Source organism: Tenebrio molitor, unplaced genomic scaffold (genome assembly GCF_963966145.1).
Source record: "Tenebrio molitor unplaced genomic scaffold, icTenMoli1.1 SCAFFOLD_206, whole genome shotgun sequence".
In the NCBI taxonomy this organism is placed as follows: domain Eukaryota; kingdom Metazoa; phylum Arthropoda; class Insecta; order Coleoptera; family Tenebrionidae; genus Tenebrio; species Tenebrio molitor.
The window spans coordinates 2,833-20,574 of record NW_027184116.1 but is presented as its reverse complement, the minus strand read 5'-3'; the positions used below and the strand labels follow the sequence as shown (position 1 = coordinate 20,574).

Below are 17,742 nucleotides of genomic sequence, written 5' to 3'. Positions count from 1 at the left end.
TTAAAATTTAAAATAAAATGGATTTGATAGTAAATTTTTATTTTATGAAAATTGATTTGGCTCTAAAATATGTACATATCGCCCGTCGCTTTCATTATAAGATGAAATAAGTCGTAACAAAGTAGGCTTATTGGAAAATGTGCCTGGAATGATCAAATTAGAGCTTGATAGAAGCATTTTATTTACATTAAAAAGTTAGTTGTGAAATTCAATTTAATTTGATCTTATAATATTATTAATTTTTTGTTTATTTGTTTTGTGAGAAGTATATTTTTTCTTATTAATTTTTTTTGAATAGATGTTTATTTATTATAGTTTATAGTATTGTGAAAGAATTATTTTTTGTTATTAAAAGATTATTTTATTTGTAGTACCTTGTGTTTCAGGGTTTATTAATTTTTAGTTAAGTTTTTATCTTTCCCGAATTAAAAAGAGCTAGAAAGTTATTTATTTTATTGTTGCATTAATATTTATAATTGCTTTCTTGTAATGAAACGTTATTCGTTTTTTAATATATCTGGTTTTTCAAGAAATTATTTTAATTTATTTTGTTCATATTATTATTATTATTTTATATATTAGTTGTTTGGATAATTAAATATCTAAGGGGATAAGCTTTTAGGTTTATTTATTAAAAGTGTTTTTTTTTGTATTAATTTATAGGATTAGAATTTTCCATTTTAATAAGGATGTTATAATTTATTTTTATTGGTTTTGATTTTTATCTGCTTTAATTTTTTTATTGAAATTTTTTTAGTAATTTTAAATTTTAATTAATTATGATTGAATTAGTATATTTATTGTATAGGTATTTTAAATTTGTAGGTTATTATAAGGAACTCGGCAAATATAATTTTCACCTGTTTAATAAAAACATGTCTTTTTGATAATTATTTAAAGTCTGTCCTGCCCAATGATTTTTATTTAATGGCCGCAGTATTTTGACTGTGCAAAGGTAGCATAATCATTAGTTTTTTAATTGAAAGCTGGTATGAATGGTTTGATGAAAAATTAACTGTCTCATTTTAATTTTATTAGAATTTTATTTTTAAGTTAAAATGCTTAAATGTTTTATAAAGACGAGAAGACCCTATAGAGTTTAATATTATAATAATTTATTTATTTTATGTTTTTAATTTAGATTTTTTGTTTTGGTATTTTGCTGGGGCGGTTAGAAAATTTATTTAACTTTTCTTTTATTTTTACATTTATTTTTGAGTTTATGATCCTTTTTATTGATTTTAAGATTAAATTACCTTAGGGATAACAGCGTAATTTTTTTGGAAAGTTCATATTTATAAAAAAGTTTGCGACCTCGATGTTGGATTAAAATTTATTTTTGGTGAAGAAGCTGAAATATTAGGTCTGTTCGACCTTTAAAATTTTACATGATCTGAGTTTAAACCGGCGTGAGCCAGGTTGGTTTCTATCTTTTAATAAATTAAAAGATCTTAGTACGAAAGGACCAGATTTTTAAATTATATTTTGTTTTTTGAACATTATTATTATTTTGGCAGATTAGTGCGATAGATTTAGAATCTTTTAATGTAATGTTAATTACAAGTAATAATTGTTTTTAAGGATTTGGTTTTGCTTCTTGTTTCTATAATTTTTTTGGTTGTTTTTGTTCTAGTGGGGGTGGCTTTTTTGACATTGCTTGAACGTAAGGTATTAGGTTATATCCAAATTCGTAAGGGCCCTAATAAGGTCGGTTTTATTGGTTTATTACAACCTTTTGGGGATGCTTTAAGCTTTTCACTAAGGAGCAAGCACTTCCCTTGTTTTCAAATTTTAATATTTATTATTTTTCTCCTGTTATGAATTTTTTTATTTCTTTGTTGCTTTGAATAATAATGCCTTTCTTATCTGTTTGTTTAAATTTTAATTTGTCTTTGTTGTTTTTTTTAAGAGTTTCTAGACTGGGGGTTTATACTATTATAATAGCTGGTTGATCTTCTAATTCTTCCTATTCTTTATTAGGAGGTTTGCGGTCTGTGGCTCAAAGAATTTCTTACGAAGTGAGACTGGCCTTGATTCTTATATCCCTTATTTTTTTAACTTTTAGTTTAAATATTATTGATTTTATTTTTTATCAGAATTATGTTTGGTTTTTTTTTCTTTGTTTACCTCTTTGTTTTATATGAATTATTTCGGGCCTGGCTGAGACTAATCGAACTCCCTTTGATTTTGCGGAGGGGGAGTCTGAACTGGTTTCTGGTTTTAATGTTGAGTATAGAAGAGGAACTTTTGCTATGATTTTTCTTGCTGAATATGCGAGTATTTTATTTATAAGAATAATTACCGTTATGCTTTTTCTTGGGGGGAATTTATATTCTTTTTTGTTTTTTGTTAAATTGGTTTTTGTGTCTTTTTTATGAATTTGGGTTCGAGGAACTTTGCCTCGTTTTCGTTATGATAAGCTTATGTATTTAGCATGGAAGAGATTTCTTCCCTGTTCTTTAAATTATTTAATTATTTATTTTGTTTTAAAAATAATGTTTTTTATTTTTTTAATTTAGTTAATAAAATTTAGTATAAACTAATAGAAATTATTTTTCTTTCTTATGTTTTCAAGGCATAAGCTTGTATCAAGCTCATTAGTTAGAATAGGTGTTTATCTCATATTTTGTATATTAGGGGGTTGATAATGAAATATATAAAGTATAAAATTGTAAGAGTTTGTCCTGTAATGATATATGGGTCTTCTACTGGTCGGGCCCCAATTCATGTTAATATAGTTACTAGTGCTACCATTGTTCAGAATAATATTTTATTTATTGGGTAGAATTGATTACTTGCAAATTTTTTTTTGTTTGAGAAAGGCAGGATTAATAAGATTGCAATTGATATAACTAGAGCAACTACTCCTCCTAGTTTGTTAGGGATTGATCGTAAGATTGCGTATGCAAATAGGAAATATCATTCTGGCTGGATGTGTACAGGGGTAACTAGTGGATTGGCTGGTGTAAAGTTGTCTGGGTCCCCTAGTACGTATGGATTTATTAATGAGATTATTGTAAGTATCATTATTATGATTATGAATCCCAAGATGTCCTTGAATGTGAAGTATGGGTGGAATGGGATTTTATCAATATTTCTTTTTACTCCCAAGGGGTTGTTTGATCCTGTTTGGTGTAAGAATAATAAGTGGATTATTACTATCGCAATAATTATGAACGGTAAAATGAAATGAAATGAGAAGAATCGGTTTAGTGTTGCATTGTCTACAGCAAACCCTCCTCAGATTCATTGTACAATTGTTGTTCCTAGGTATGGAATTGCTGATAATAAGTTTGTAATTACTGTGGCTCCTCAGAATGATATTTGACCTCATGGTAGTACATATCCTAGAAAAGCTGTTGCTATAGTGATAAATAAAATTATTACACCTACTATTCAAGTGTGAACTAGATTGTACGATCTATAATATATTCCACGCCCGGCGTGTACATATAAGCAGACAAAAAATATTGATGCGCCATTTGCGTGAAGGGTTCGTATTAGTCATCCTTGGTTTACGCCTCGACAAATGTGTGCAACTCTGTTGAATGCGGAGTCAATATTTGGGCAGTAGTGTATTGATAGGAACACTCCTGTAATTAGCTGGATTGTTAGGCATACTCCTAGAAGGGAGCCGAAGTTCCATAGTGTTGAGATGTTTGAAGGTGTGGGGAGATCTACTAATGCATTATTCACAATTTTAATTACTGGTGATCTTTTTCGTAAAGGTATTTTCATTAGTTTATTTGCCGTATTGTTCCTTTTTTGAAGTTGGTGATTTTAACTGTGACCACTAGTGTTATGAATAGGTATATAATTATGAAGATTATAATTATTCTTGATGGGAAAGTAAAGAATTTATTTATAGTGGAAATTATTCTTGTATTATTATTTATAACTGTTATTTCGTTGTTTTTTATCTGCATATTTATTATTAAAAAATTTAATGTTAATATGGTTAGTGGGATTATGATTGATATAATAATTGCTTTGTTGTTGATTTTGAACTTTTCGTTTGAAGCAATTCTTGTTATATATATGAAGAGAATTAATATTCCTCCAACTATAATTAGGAATAAAATGTAAGAAAATCATATGTTTTGGTTTATGTTTCCTGTAATTAGTGAGATTATGATTGTTTGTATTAATAAAACGAATCCTATTGATAGGGGGTGATTTATTATTAAGAATGTAATTGTTAAGTATAGGTTTATTGATATGATTGTGGTGATAATTTCAAGAAGTAGTTTAATTAAAATATTAATTTTGGAGATTAATGATAAATTTATATATTTTTTCTTGATGTTTTCGAAGACTAGCTTATTTTTAGTTTACAAGACTAATATTTTTATTAAATTACGAAAACCAATGTTAATACACGAGTTTTATGGGGTTTTAATGTTTTATAGGGGTTTATTGGTTTTTAGTTTAAAGCGTAAGCACCTACTTTTAATGCTTTTGAGTCTTGAGTTTGTTGTTTTATCGGTTTATTATGTTCTTTTTATTTATTTATCTTATTTGGGAAGGGATTATTTTTTTTCTATAATTTTTTTAACTTTTAGAGTATGTGAAGGCGTTCTTGGTCTATCTATTTTGGTTTCTCTTATTCGTACCCACGGGAATGATTATTTTCAAAGTTTTAGCTTGTTATGATAAGTATTTTATTTTCATTATTTTTTATGATTCCTTTATCTTTTGTTATAGGTTTTTGGCTAAATCAGTTTGTTCTTTTTATTTTAAGATTTATTTTTATTGTTTTCTTTGCTTTTAATAATAGATTTATTTATTTGTCTATGGGTATAGGGATGGATTTGATATCTTATGTTCTTATTTTGTTGAGTTTCTGAATTTGTAGTCTTATAGTTATGGCTAGAGGTAAAATTTATTTATCTAATAATTGGTTTGGAATATTTAGCTTTGTTGTTTTGATTTTACTAATTTCTTTATATATAACTTTTGGTTCTATAAATTTATTTATATTTTATTTGTTTTTTGAGGTTAGGTTGATTCCTACTTTATTACTTATTGTTGGTTGAGGATATCAGCCTGAGCGTTTACAGGCGGGTATTTATTTATTGTTTTATACATTGTTAGCTTCTTTGCCTATAATAATTGCTTTGTTTTTTATTTATTTACACTTTAATTCTTTGGTTTTTTTTTTCTTTTCTGGCGATTTGAATAGGTTGTTTTTTTATATTTTAGTTAATTTTGTTTTTTTTATTAAAATTCCTATGTTTTTTGTTCATCTTTGGCTACCTAAGGCGCATGTTGAGGCCCCTGTTTCTGGTTCTATAATTTTGGCTGGTATTATGCTTAAATTAGGGGGGTATGGTTTGATGCGTTTAATAATAATTTTTTCTTTTATTGGTATGAAAATTAACTTGTTTTTTATTAGGTTGAGATTAGTAGGGGGTTTATTTGTTTCTTTGATTTGTTTACGTCAAAGAGATATAAAGTCTTTAATTGCTTATTCTTCTGTTGCTCATATAGGCCTTGTTCTTTCCGGTATTATAACTCTTAATTATTGGGGGTTGGCTGGAGCATTGGTTATAATAGTAGCTCATGGTTTATGTTCGTCTGGTTTATTTTGTCTCGCTAATATTTCTTATGAGCGCGTAATGAGCCGTAGTCTTTATCTTAATAAGGGCATAATTAATCTTGTTCCTAGTCTTTCTTTTTTTTGGTTTTTGTTAGTTTCTTGTAATATAGCGGCCCCCCCTTCTTTGAATTTATTGGGTGAGATTATACTTATTAATAGAATTTTATCTTTTAGAAAGTTTAATATGCTGTTTTTAATAATGATTTCTTTTTTTGGGGCTGTTTATTCTTTATTTTTATATTCTTATAGTCAGCACGGTTCTTTATATTCTGGTATATATTCTTTTTTTCCTTGTTCTTTTCGCGAATATTTATTATTGGTTCTTCATTTATTGCCGTTAAATTTAATGGTTTTAGTTGGCGATTATTTAGTACTTTGAATTTATTTGGGTAGTTTAATTAAAATTTTGATTTGTGGAATCAAAGATATATTTAGTATTCTGAATAATTAATATTTGTTTAATTTACTTTTATTTTATAGTTGTTTCTAGTTTTATTACTTTTATTCTTAGTCTTTGTTTTATGCTTTTAGATTTGGTTTATTTTCTTGAATTTGGTCTTGTTATAATTAATTCTTCTTTGATTGAAATAACTTTTTTATTTGATTGGATAAGTCTTTTGTTTATAAGTTTTGTGTTGTTTATTTCTGGAATAGTTATTTTTTATAGTCGTGATTATATATTGGGGGATCTTAATATTAACCGTTTTATTTTGCTTGTTGTTATATTTGTATTTTCTATAATGTTGCTTATTATTAGTCCCAATTTAATTAGAATTTTATTAGGTTGGGATGGCCTTGGCCTAGTTTCTTATTGTTTAGTTATTTATTATCAGAACATTAAATCTTATAATGCTGGGATATTAACTGCTCTTAGAAATCGTGTAGGGGACGTTGCTATTTTAATATATATTGCTTGAATGTTAAATTATGGGGGATGAAATTATATTTATTTTTTGTGGGAGCTTAAGGGGGATACTTATATAGATATTATTAGTTATTTGATTGTTTTAGCTGCAATAACTAAGAGAGCTCAAATTCCCTTTTCTTCTTGGTTGCCTGCTGCGATGGCAGCCCCTACTCCTGTTTCTTCTCTTGTTCATTCTTCTACTCTTGTTACTGCAGGTGTTTATCTTCTAATTCGTTTTAATTTTGCCTTTAGTGATTCACTTTGTTATATTTTATTATTTATTTCTAGAATAACTATGTTTATATCTGGGTTAGGTGCTAGATTTGAGTTTGATTTAAAAAAAATTATTGCTTTATCTACACTTAGTCAGCTTGGTCTTATAATAAGAATTCTTGCTTTAGGTGGTTATAAGCTTGCTTTTTTTCATCTTCTTACTCATGCTTTATTTAAGGCATTATTGTTTATGTGTTCAGGAAATATTATTCATAATGTGGGCAATTGTCAGGATATTCGTTTTATGGGGAGACTGGTTAATTTTATGCCTCTTACTTGTGTTTACTTTAATATTTGTAATCTTTCTTTGTGTGGTTTACCTTTTTTCAGAGGCTTTTATTCTAAGGACTTAATTTTGGAGATTATGAGAATGGGTTATTTAAATTTTTATATTTATATAATTTTTTATGTTTCTATTGGGTTGACTGTTTGTTATAGTGTTCGTCTTAGTTATTATTTTATTTTGGGTAATTTTAATTTTGTTTCTTTTAATATGATTTCTGAGAGAGGATATCTTATACTTAAGGGCATGAGTGGATTAATTTTTACTGTTGTTTTTATGGGCAGTCTTTTGGTTTGAGTTTTAATACCTGTTCCTTATATTATTATTTTACCTTTTTATATAAAGGTTATGGCTTTATTTTTTATTTTTTTAGGGGCTTGAATTGGTTATGAATTTTCTAAATTTTATTTGTCTTATAAAAATATTTTTTTGTCTATGTATGGGTTTTCCTGATTTTTTGCTAGTATGTGGAATATGCCTATAATTTCAACTTTTGGCATTAATTATTATCCCATTATTATGGGTTCTTATTTGTATAAAAATTTAGATCAAGGTTGATCTGAATATTATGGTGCTCGTCAAATTTATAATGTTTTAGTTAATAGGTCTAAAAGGTTTCAATTTTTAATGTTTAATAGAATTAAGATGTTTTTTATTATGGTGTTGATTTGGTTAATAATAATTACTTTTTTTTACTTGAATAGCTTATGTTAGAGCACGACCTTGAAGATGTCGGGGAAATTTTTAATTTTTAAGTATTTATAAAAATTATTTAATTTTACAGTGAAAATGTAATGTTTTATTTAAACTATATAAATTAGAAATACAAACAACCCATGCTTTATAATTAAGTTAGAAGCTTAATATTTATTATATTTCTTTAATTGGAATTAAATTCATTGGTATCATTAACAGTGATAAACCTCTATTTTGGTTTCAATTAAAAATAAGGGCTTGGGGCCATATTCTTAGGTCGAAACTAAGCGCATTTGTATTGCTTCTTATTTAAGATAAATTGATTTTTTCAATAATTTTTAAATGCAACTTAAATGTTATTATTAACTATTATCCTAGTTTGTTCAATCAAGGGCTCCTTGATTTCACTCGTGGATTAAACCTACTAGTAAAACGATTATGAAAATTATAGTTGTTGAGAAGTACACTATCCCACCTCCACCCGGCGGCACGGCAATTTTGCCGGAGTACATACACTATTACGGATATTACTACCAAGTAATAGTGCAGTGCTTATCAACATAATTACCGGCGTCTTGCCTCCGCATTTTGACTTTGTTGTGTATTATGTTCTGTGTCAATGTTAAGGAACTTCCTCACGATGTGACATGAGTATAATAATATACCTTTTTGAATTTCAACTACCAATGTGTTATCTAAATCCAGAATTTTTAAATTTTTAAAAAGAGATTGCGGTACTATTCCCGTTGCTGAAATTACAAGTGGTAAAATCGAAATTTTTTCTAAACACCAAAGATTTCTCATAGCAACGGACAGCTCTAAATATTTATTAATTTTGGTGTTATATGTCTGTGTTATATTATGTGAATTTGGAACAGCTATATCTAAAAGATATATTATTATTCTGTTAAATTTTATAGAAATTATCAATGGGAACAATAAGGTAATTTCTACATCGAAAATTAAGAAGATGATTGCAATAAGGAAGAAATGTATAGAGAACGGTAATCGCGCAGTTGATTTTGGATCGAAACCACACTCGAAGGGCGAGTTTTTTTCCCGGTCAGCAAATGATTTTTTTGAGGTGATGTTTAGTACTATAATTAGTACTAGAGCAATTGCTATAATAATTGTTGATAGTATGGTTAGGATAATAATTATTTACGCTATTTGTAGATCTTTTAATTGGAAGTTAAAAATAATTTTTATACTACGTAAATATCTGCCTCACCAGTAAATTGAAATGTAAAGGAATAATCATACTACGTCTACAAAGTGTCAGTATCATGCAGCTGCCTCAAACCCGAAGTGGTGAATTTGTGAGAAGTGATTATTGATGTGTCGTATAAGACAGGTTAGTAGGAATGTTGTACCAATAATAACATGTAATCCGTGGAATCCTGTTGCTATAAAGAAAGATGCTCCGTATACTGCGTCTGAAATAGTAAAGGGTGATTCCATATATTCATAGGCCTGTAAAATGGTGAAGTAAATTCCAAGAATTACTGTTAGTGTTAATCCTTGGGTTGTTTGTTTGAAGTTATTTTCTATTAGTCTGTGATGGGCCCATGTTACTGTTAATCCGGATGTTAAAAGAATTAATGTATTTAGTAAGGGAATTTGAATTGGGTTAAATGGATTGATTCCTTTTGGTGGTCAAAGTATTCCGATTTCTACTGCAGGGGCTAATCTGTTGTGGAAGAATCTTCAAAAAAAGGATAGGAAGAAGAATACTTCTGAGGTAATAAAAAGAATTATTCCCCAACGTAATCCTATTGTTACTATATAAGTGTGTTGTCCTTGAAATGTTCCTTCGCGCGTGATGTCCCGCCATCACTGGTATATGATTATAATTATGGATGTTAGCCCAATAAATAATAAAGATGGGTTAAATATATGGAATCATTTAATTAGTCCTGATATAACTGTTAGTGCTCTAAGTGATCCTAAAATTGGCCAAGGTCTTACATCTACTAGGTGAAACGGGTGATTTTTGTTTGACATTAGTTTACTTCTCTTGAGTATAGTGTACTTAATACTGCGAAGACATAAGATTGGATAATTGCTACTGCGGATTCAAGTATTAGTAGAGCGATTTGTACAATAATTAGGATTCTTACTATGTAGGTAGATATTACTGTTCCAGTGTTTCCAAGAAGAGTTATTAATAAGTGTCCTGCAATTATATTTGCAGATAATCGAATAGCAAGTGTTCCTGGGCGGATTACGTTTCTAATGGTTTCAATGCATACTATGAATGGTATTAATACTGGGGGAGTTCCTTGTGGAACTAGGTGCGCAAATATGTGTACTGTATTATTAATTCATCCAAATACTATAAAAGTTAATCACAGAGGGAGCGCTAGTGTTAAAGTTATTACTATGTGTCTTGATCTGGTGAAAATATATGGAAATAGGCCCAGGAAATTATTAAATATGATTAATCTAAATAGTGATACTATTATTAAGGTTGATCCTTTAATATTTTCGCCTATCAAGGTTTTGAATTCTTTGTGAAGAGTAGTAGTAATTTTATTTCATAGAATTATTGGTCGTGATGGAATAAATCAAAATCTAGATGGGATAATTATTAGCCCGATTGCTGTTCTTAATCAGTTTAACGATATTGATCAATTAGATGAGGGGTCAAAGGAAGAGAATAGGTTTATTATCATTTTCAGTTGATTGTTTTTTTTTCTTTTCTTCTTTTTTTTGTATTTGCGTAGTATGAAGTTGAGTAATAATTTATAATGTTGAATAAAATTAGGGCTGAAATAAACAGAATTATAAGGGTTAATCAATTTAGTGGCGCTATTTGTGGTATTAAAAATTAATATATTATATTTACTTTAACTTGACAAGTTAATGTTATTATTTAACTAAATTTTTCATTAGAAGTGTTCGTTATACACTATTAAATGGTTTAAGAGACCAGGGCTTACTTTCAGCCACCTAATGACAGGTTAATTATTTTTTTAATTCATTTAATAAAAAAAGATGGTGAGATTCTTTCTGCTACGATTGGTATAAATCTATGGTTTGCTCCACAAATTTCTGAGCATTGTCCATATAGTAATCTTGATCGAGTAGGTGTGAATCTAACTTGGTTTAAACGACCAGGGGTTGCATCAATTTTAACTCTTAATGACGGAATTGTTCACGAGTGAATTACATCTGCGGCTGATACTAGTATACGAATCTGCGATAAGAATGGTACTACTATTCGATTGTCTACGTCTAGTAATCGAAAATTGAAGTTTATTATTTCATTTTCTGGGATTATGTATGAATCGAATTCGACTGATCTGAAGTCTGAATATTCGTAGGATCAGTATCATTGGTGCCCGATTGTTTTGATTGTAATTATTGGATTATTAGTTTCATCAAGGATATAAATTAGTCGTAGAGATGGAAGTGCAATAAAAATTAAAGTAATTGCTGGCAAGATTGTTCAGATTAATTCAATTATTTGCCCTTCTAATAAGAACCGGTGGGTTAATTTGTTGAAAAATAGTCCCGCCATTAATTGCCCTACTAAAATAGTAATAATTACTAGAATTAGTAAGGCGTGGTCGTGAAAGAATGATAGCTGTTCTATTAATGGAGAAGCACTATCTTGTAGTAATAATATTTTTCAGGTTGCTATTTCTAAAAAAAGTTTAATCTTTATGTATGGGGTTTAAATCCATTGCACTAATCTGCCATATTAGAAGGTTGAAGAAAGTATTGGGAGTTCAGAATATCTGTGTTCTGAGGGAGGTATTGATTGTAACCATTCAATTGACGATGTTATATTTATTGGTATAATTCTTTTACGTGCCGATGAAAATCTTTCTCATATAATGAATACTAGGAATAGGACTCCAATTAGGGAAATAATTGATCCGATTGATGATACGATATTTCATATTGTATATGCATCAGGGTAATCTGAGTATCGTCGTGGTATTCCTCTTAATCCAAGGAAGTGTTGAGGGAAGAAGGTTAAATTTACTCCTGTGAATATTGTCGCTAGTTGAATTTTACATATTTTAGGATTTAGTGATAGGCCTGTGAAAAGAGGGAATCAATGAACTAGTCCGGCCATGATGGCGAATACGGCCCCTATTGATAACACGTAATGGAAATGTGCTACTACATAGTAAGTATCGTGTAATATAATATCAATTGAAGAATTGGCTAGGATTACGCCGGTTAGGCCACCTACGGTAAATAGGAATACAAACCCAAGGGCTCACAGTATTGATGGTCTATAATTTATTTGTGTTCCATGTAGTGTTGCTAATCATCTAAAAATTTTAATTCCGGTTGGGACCGCAATAATTATTGTGGCTGATGTAAAGTATGCACGAGTGTCTACATCTATTCCAACAGTGAATATATGGTGAGCTCAAACTACAAATCCTAGTAGGCCAATTGCTATTATTGCATAAATTATCCCCAAGGTTCCAAATGCTTCTTTTTTACCTCTTTCTTGACTGATAATGTGTGAAATTATACCAAAGCCCGGTAGAATTAGAATACATACTTCAGGGTGTCCAAAAAATCAAAATAGGTGTTGGTATAGGATTGGGTCTCCCCCCCCTGCAGGGTCAAAGAAGGATGTATTGATATTTCGGTCTGTTAGTAATATGGTAATAGCTCCTGCTAGTACTGGTAATGATAGTAGTAATAGTACTGCAGTAATTACTACCGCTCAAACGAATAACGGCATTCGGTCGAATGTTATACCCTGTGGACGCATGTTGATTACTGTTGTAATAAAATTTACAGCCCCCAGAATTGAGGAGATTCCTGCTAGATGTAATCTGAAAATTGCTAAATCGACAGATGCTCCCCCATGGGCGATGTTAGAGGATAAGGGCGGATAAACGGTTCAACCGGTTCCCGCGCCATTTTCTACAATTCTTCTTATTAATAATAGTCTTAGTGAGGGGGGCAATAATCAGAATCTTATGTTGTTTATTCGGGGAAATGCTATGTCAGGGGCGCCTAATATTAGAGGTACTAACCAATTTCCAAATCCTCCAATTATGATTGGTATTACCATGAAAAAAATTATGATAAAAGCATGTGCTGTAACAATTACGTTGTAGATTTGGTCGTCCCCAATTAAAGAGCCGGGGTTTCCTAATTCTGCACGAATTAATAGTCTTAGGGAAGTTCCTACTATTCCGGACCATGCTCCGAAAATGAAGTATAATGTTCCAATGTCTTTGTGGTTAGTAGAGAATAATCACTTATTCGGTATTATGGCTGAGGCTTAGGCAATAAACTGTAAATTTATTAACGAATTAATTATTCTTTTACCAGGTTTAATAGTCAATAATGATTTTGGATTGCAAATCTAAAGGTAAATAATTTTTTAAACTTGATTTTTTTGACTAATGGTATTCAAGGCTTAGAGAAGCTCTATTTATAACTTTGAAGGTTATTAGTTTTCTATTTAACTTAAATCCTTAAAAGGAGTTAAATAGGTAGGTGCAGGAGATTAATCCGATTAGTGCGGTTATGTTAACTAGTGTTATAGTTGTTGAATTTATTTTTGTTTGATTGGTTTTTATTTCAATTGTGAATATTATTATTGCCGATAAAATAATTCGAGTGTAAATGTATAATATGATTAATGTTGTAATGATTATTATTAAAGCCATAATTGTAAGGTTTATTTCTGTTATTCAGTTAATAATAATTCATTTTGGTATGAATCCCAGGAATGGAGGGAGGCCCCCTAATGATAAAAAATTAATTATGAATGATAATTTAATTAATTTGTTTTGATTTATTGAATTGTTTATCTGATTAATGTAATACGAATTTGATTTCTTAAATATTATGATAATGTTTAGGCTAATTATTGTATAAATTGTGAAGTAAATTAGTCAAACTGATCTCGAAACTATTATTGCTGCGATTATTCAGGCAATGTGGTTGATTGATGAAAATGCTATAATTTTTCGTAATCTGGTTTGGTTGAATCCTATAATTGTTCTTGTTAGTAGGGATATTACTATAATTGATATTATGAACTGATCGTTTATTTTATTGTTTATTATTAGTATTATTGGTGCGATTTTTTGCCAGGTTAACAAGATTAGCGCATTATTTCAGTTTAATCCTTCAATTACTTCGGGGAACCAGAAATGGAAAGGGGCTGCCCCTAATTTAATTATCAGTGCCGAGTTTAATATTAGTATTAATGTTGAATTTATTAGGGGGTTAATAAATTCGTTTGTTAATAGTAATATGATTACTGATATTAATAGGATTAGTGATGCTATTGCTTGTGTAATAAAGTATTTTATTGATGCTTCCGTAGAAAATACGTTTTTTTTCTCTGAGAAAATTGGGATTACTGATAATAGGTTGATTTCTAGGCCTATCCATATTCTTAGTCAAGAATATGATGAAACTGAAATTAGTGTTCCTGATACTATTGAGGTTATAAATATTAGTTTATATAGTTTAACTAAAAAGAGAAAGATTTTACTTTCATTGACAGGGTATGAACCCATAAGCTTGATTAGCTTATCTTTTTATATTTAAGTATAAGATGTACAAGGATTTTTGATGTTCTAGGGAATGGTTTAATTCCATTAAATATAATGAAGGTAATATAGTTACATGATTTATTCTATCAAAATAATCCTTTTTCAGGCACTTCATTAAATCTTTTTTTGTAATTTTTATTTAGTAATACAGTTTTGATTTTTTAGTTGTTTTTTCTTTCGTTAATTTTATTTATTAGTTTATTTTTATTTTAGTTTAAAGTGTTATTTTTTTGGAAGGCTTATTTGTAACAAACTTTTATTAACAGCTTAGACCTGCCGCTACCCCCCCTTTTTTTTTTTTTTTTTTCGTTAATTTTGTATTTAATATAAAATTTTAATTTAATATAATTGATATTATTTATTAATTAAATATTATTATTTTTATATATTAATATATTATCAATAAAAAGCTATTTATATATATATAATGATTAAATTGATATATATTTAATTATTAGTGAATAAAGACTTGCATAGAGAGAGAGAAATTTTATAATAAATTTATATGATATGTAAATAATTATTATATATATATATAATAAATTTATTATATATAAATTAATATCTTAATTATAAAAGCAATATTTTATAGTAATTTTCTTATTGAATATTAAATTAAAATTTGATATTTAAATAATATATATATATATATGTATAATAATAAATAAATTATTTATAGAAAAAAAAAAAAGACAGAATATAGCCTAAGGGAGTCCGTTTCGGCTCAGGGACGCGAGGGTCGCGGGTTCGATTCCGACCCAGGGCGAAAAAAAAAAAAAAAAAAAAAAGGCTATATTCTATCTCGTGATTCGGAAGTCACGTTAAGCCATTGGTCCCGGTCTATTGAGTTGGTCATCACGCCCCTCATAGATTTGTAAACCAGTCCTAGACTGTGTAACAACATTTCAATAAATTATTTATAGAAAAAAAAAAAAACTCCCTAATTTCTACTTTTAATTTAAAATTTTATTTGATTTTTAATTATGAACAAATTTAATCATTATTTCTATTTATTGTTAATTATATATTTTATTTTAAAATTTTTTATTTAATATTAATTTCTTTGAAATAAAATTTTAATTTTTTGGTTTTATGAGTAATTTTTTATTTAATTATTTATTTTTTTCTTTTTGATTATTAATATATTTTACTTTAAAATTTATTTTATTTAATTTTATTTGTTTCTTGGGAAAGAAATTTTAATTTTATAATTATTAGTAAATTTTTATTTAATTTTTTATTTATTTATTTTTTTTGTTTTATTTTTTGGTTGTTTATATTTTATTAATTGTGTTAGTTTTTTATTTTTTACAATAAAAGTTTTAATTTTATAGTTAGATAGTTGAGGTATTTTTATCTAGTTTAAAAGTAGTTTTGTTTCTTTATTCTGGGTTTTTGTTAATAGTATATTTGATGGGCTGGGGGTAATAGTTCATTTTAGTAATTTTTAATTGCAGGGGATAGTCAATTAATTATATCTGTTTTGTAAAAAATATGGAGGGAAATTAGATTATTGGGTTAGTATGAAAATTTTTAGTTATAAAGTTTTATTTTAGCTTTGTGATTGGCTATGTAATTTTTTTATATGTGAATTTTTGTATTTTTATCTAAGTTTAAATAACTTGCTTGTTTTTGCAGTATTTAGTTTTAATTTTTAGGTTCATCTAGATTTAGAAATTTATTTTAGTATAAACAAAATTTGTGCCAGCAGTAGCGGTTATACAAATTATACGTGCTAATCTTTTTAGGTTTAATTTAGTGATATTTATAAATTGTAAATTAACTTTCTTAGGTGAAATTTGAAAGTTTTTTAAGTTTCTTTATTATATTCTGAAGTTAGTAAATTTTTTTTTAGACTAGGATTAGATACCCTATTATTTTAAACGTTAATTTTGTTCCTAGATTATTATTAGTTATGGTCTATAAAATTAAAAAATTTGGCGGTATTTTAGTCTATTCAGAGGAACCTGTTTTTTGATCGATATTCCACGATAATTTGTACTTTGGCTTTTAATTTATATATCGTCGTTGTTAAAAATTTTAGGAAAATTTTAATTTTTATAATTTTTAATTTTATAATAATTCAGATCAAGGTGTAGTTTATGGTAAAGTTAAAATGGGTTACATTAAATTTATTTGTGGTTTTTTTATTTAAAATTTAAAATAAAATTATATTTTGTTTTTTGAACATTATTATTATTTTGGCAGATTAGTGCGATAGATTTAGAATCTTTTAATGTAATGTTAATTACAAATAATAATTGTTTTTAAGGATTTGGTTTTGCTTCTTGTTTCTATAATTTTTTTGGTTGTTTTTGTTCTAGTGGGGGTGGCTTTTTTGACATTGCTTGAACGCAAGGTATTGGGTTATATTCAAATTCGTAAGGGCCCTAATAAGGTCGGTTTTATTGGTTTATTACAGCCTTTTGGGGATGCTATTAAGCTTTTCACTAAGGAGCAAACATTTCCTTTGTTTTCTAATTTTAATATTTATTATTTTTCTCCTGTTATGAATTTTTTTATTTCTTTGTTGCTTTGAATAATAATACCTTTCTTATCTGTTTGTTTGAATTTTAATTTGTCTTTGTTATTTTTTTTAAGAGTTTCTAGGTTGGGAGTTTATACTATTATAATAGCTGGCTGATCTTCTAATTCTTCTTATTCTTTATTAGGAGGCTTGCGGTCTGTAGCTCAAAGAATTTCTTATGAAGTGAGATTGGCCTTGATTCTTATATCTTTTATTTTTTTAACTTTTAGTTTAAATATTATTGATTTTATTTTTTATCAGAATTATGTTTGATTTTTTTTTCTTTGTTTACCTCTTTGTTTTATATGAATTATTTCAGGTCTGGCTGAGACTAATCGAACTCCTTTTGATTTTGCGGAGGGGGAGTCTGAACTGGTCTCTGGTTTTAATGTTGAGTATAGAAGAGGGACTTTTGCTATGATTTTTCTTGCTGAATATGCGAGTATTTTATTTATAAGAATAATTACCGTTATGCTTTTTCTTGGGGGGGATTTATATTCTTTTTTGTTTTTTGTTAAATTGGTTTTTGTGTCTTTTTTATGAATTTGGGTTCGAGGGACTTTACCTCGTTTTCGTTATGATAAGCTTATGTATTTAGCATGGAAGAGATTTCTTCCCTGTTCTTTAAATTATTTAATTATTTATTTTGTTTTAAAAATAATGTTTTTTATTTTTTTAATTTAGTTAATAAAATTTAGTATAAACTAATAGAAATTATTTTCTTTCTTATGTTTTCAAGGCATAAGCTTGTATCAAGCTCATTAGTTAGAATAGGTGCTTATCTCATATTTTGTATATTAAGGGGTTGATAATGAAATATATAAAATATAAGATTGTAAGAGTTTGGCCTGTAATGATGTATGGATCTTCTACTGGTCGGGCGCCGATTCATGTTAATATAGTTAC

General features: G+C 28.0%; 5 protein-coding genes and 2 pseudogenes across 5 annotated transcripts; 4 read left to right on the top strand and 3 right to left on the bottom strand.

Moving 5' to 3' along the window:
- The first annotated feature begins 1,557 nt into the window (after positions 1-1,557).
- On the top strand, positions 1,558-2,519 carry LOC138140764 (NADH-ubiquinone oxidoreductase chain 1-like; annotated as a pseudogene).
- Positions 2,520-3,957: 1,438 nt separating this feature from the next.
- LOC138140756 (NADH-ubiquinone oxidoreductase chain 4-like) lies at positions 3,958-7,757 on the top strand. The gene is given in 1 exon segment (XM_069061710.1): positions 3,958-7,757. A coding segment is annotated over 1 exon segment (1,113 nt). The 5' UTR covers positions 3,958-4,865; the 3' UTR covers positions 5,979-7,757.
- LOC138140758 (NADH-ubiquinone oxidoreductase chain 5-like) lies at positions 6,040-7,757 on the top strand (the record flags this gene model as incomplete). Its single annotated transcript, XM_069061711.1, is given in 1 exon segment — positions 6,040-7,757. A coding segment is annotated over 1 exon segment (1,320 nt), but the record flags the coding sequence as incomplete, so codon positions are not given.
- LOC138140763 (NADH-ubiquinone oxidoreductase chain 3-like) lies at positions 6,361-8,913 on the bottom strand (the record flags this gene model as incomplete). Its single annotated transcript, XM_069061715.1, is given in 2 exon segments — positions 6,361-8,214; positions 8,645-8,913. Coding segments are annotated over 2 exon segments (351 nt in total), but the record flags the coding sequence as incomplete, so codon positions are not given.
- A 64-nt stretch (positions 8,914-8,977) lies between these two features.
- On the bottom strand, positions 8,978-10,448 carry LOC138140761 (ATP synthase subunit a-like). Its single transcript, XM_069061714.1, is given in 1 exon segment — positions 8,978-10,448. A coding segment is annotated over 1 exon segment (672 nt). The 5' UTR covers positions 10,434-10,448; the 3' UTR covers positions 8,978-9,761.
- Positions 10,449-13,217: 2,769 nt separating this feature from the next.
- LOC138140754 (NADH-ubiquinone oxidoreductase chain 2-like) lies at positions 13,218-14,294 on the bottom strand (annotated as a pseudogene).
- Positions 14,295-16,563: 2,269 nt separating this feature from the next.
- LOC138140755 (NADH-ubiquinone oxidoreductase chain 1-like) lies at positions 16,564-17,529 on the top strand (the record flags this gene model as incomplete). The annotated part of the gene is given in 1 exon segment (XM_069061709.1): positions 16,564-17,529. A coding segment is annotated over 1 exon segment (957 nt), but the record flags the coding sequence as incomplete, so codon positions are not given.
- Between the last annotated feature and the right edge of the window lie 213 nt (positions 17,530-17,742).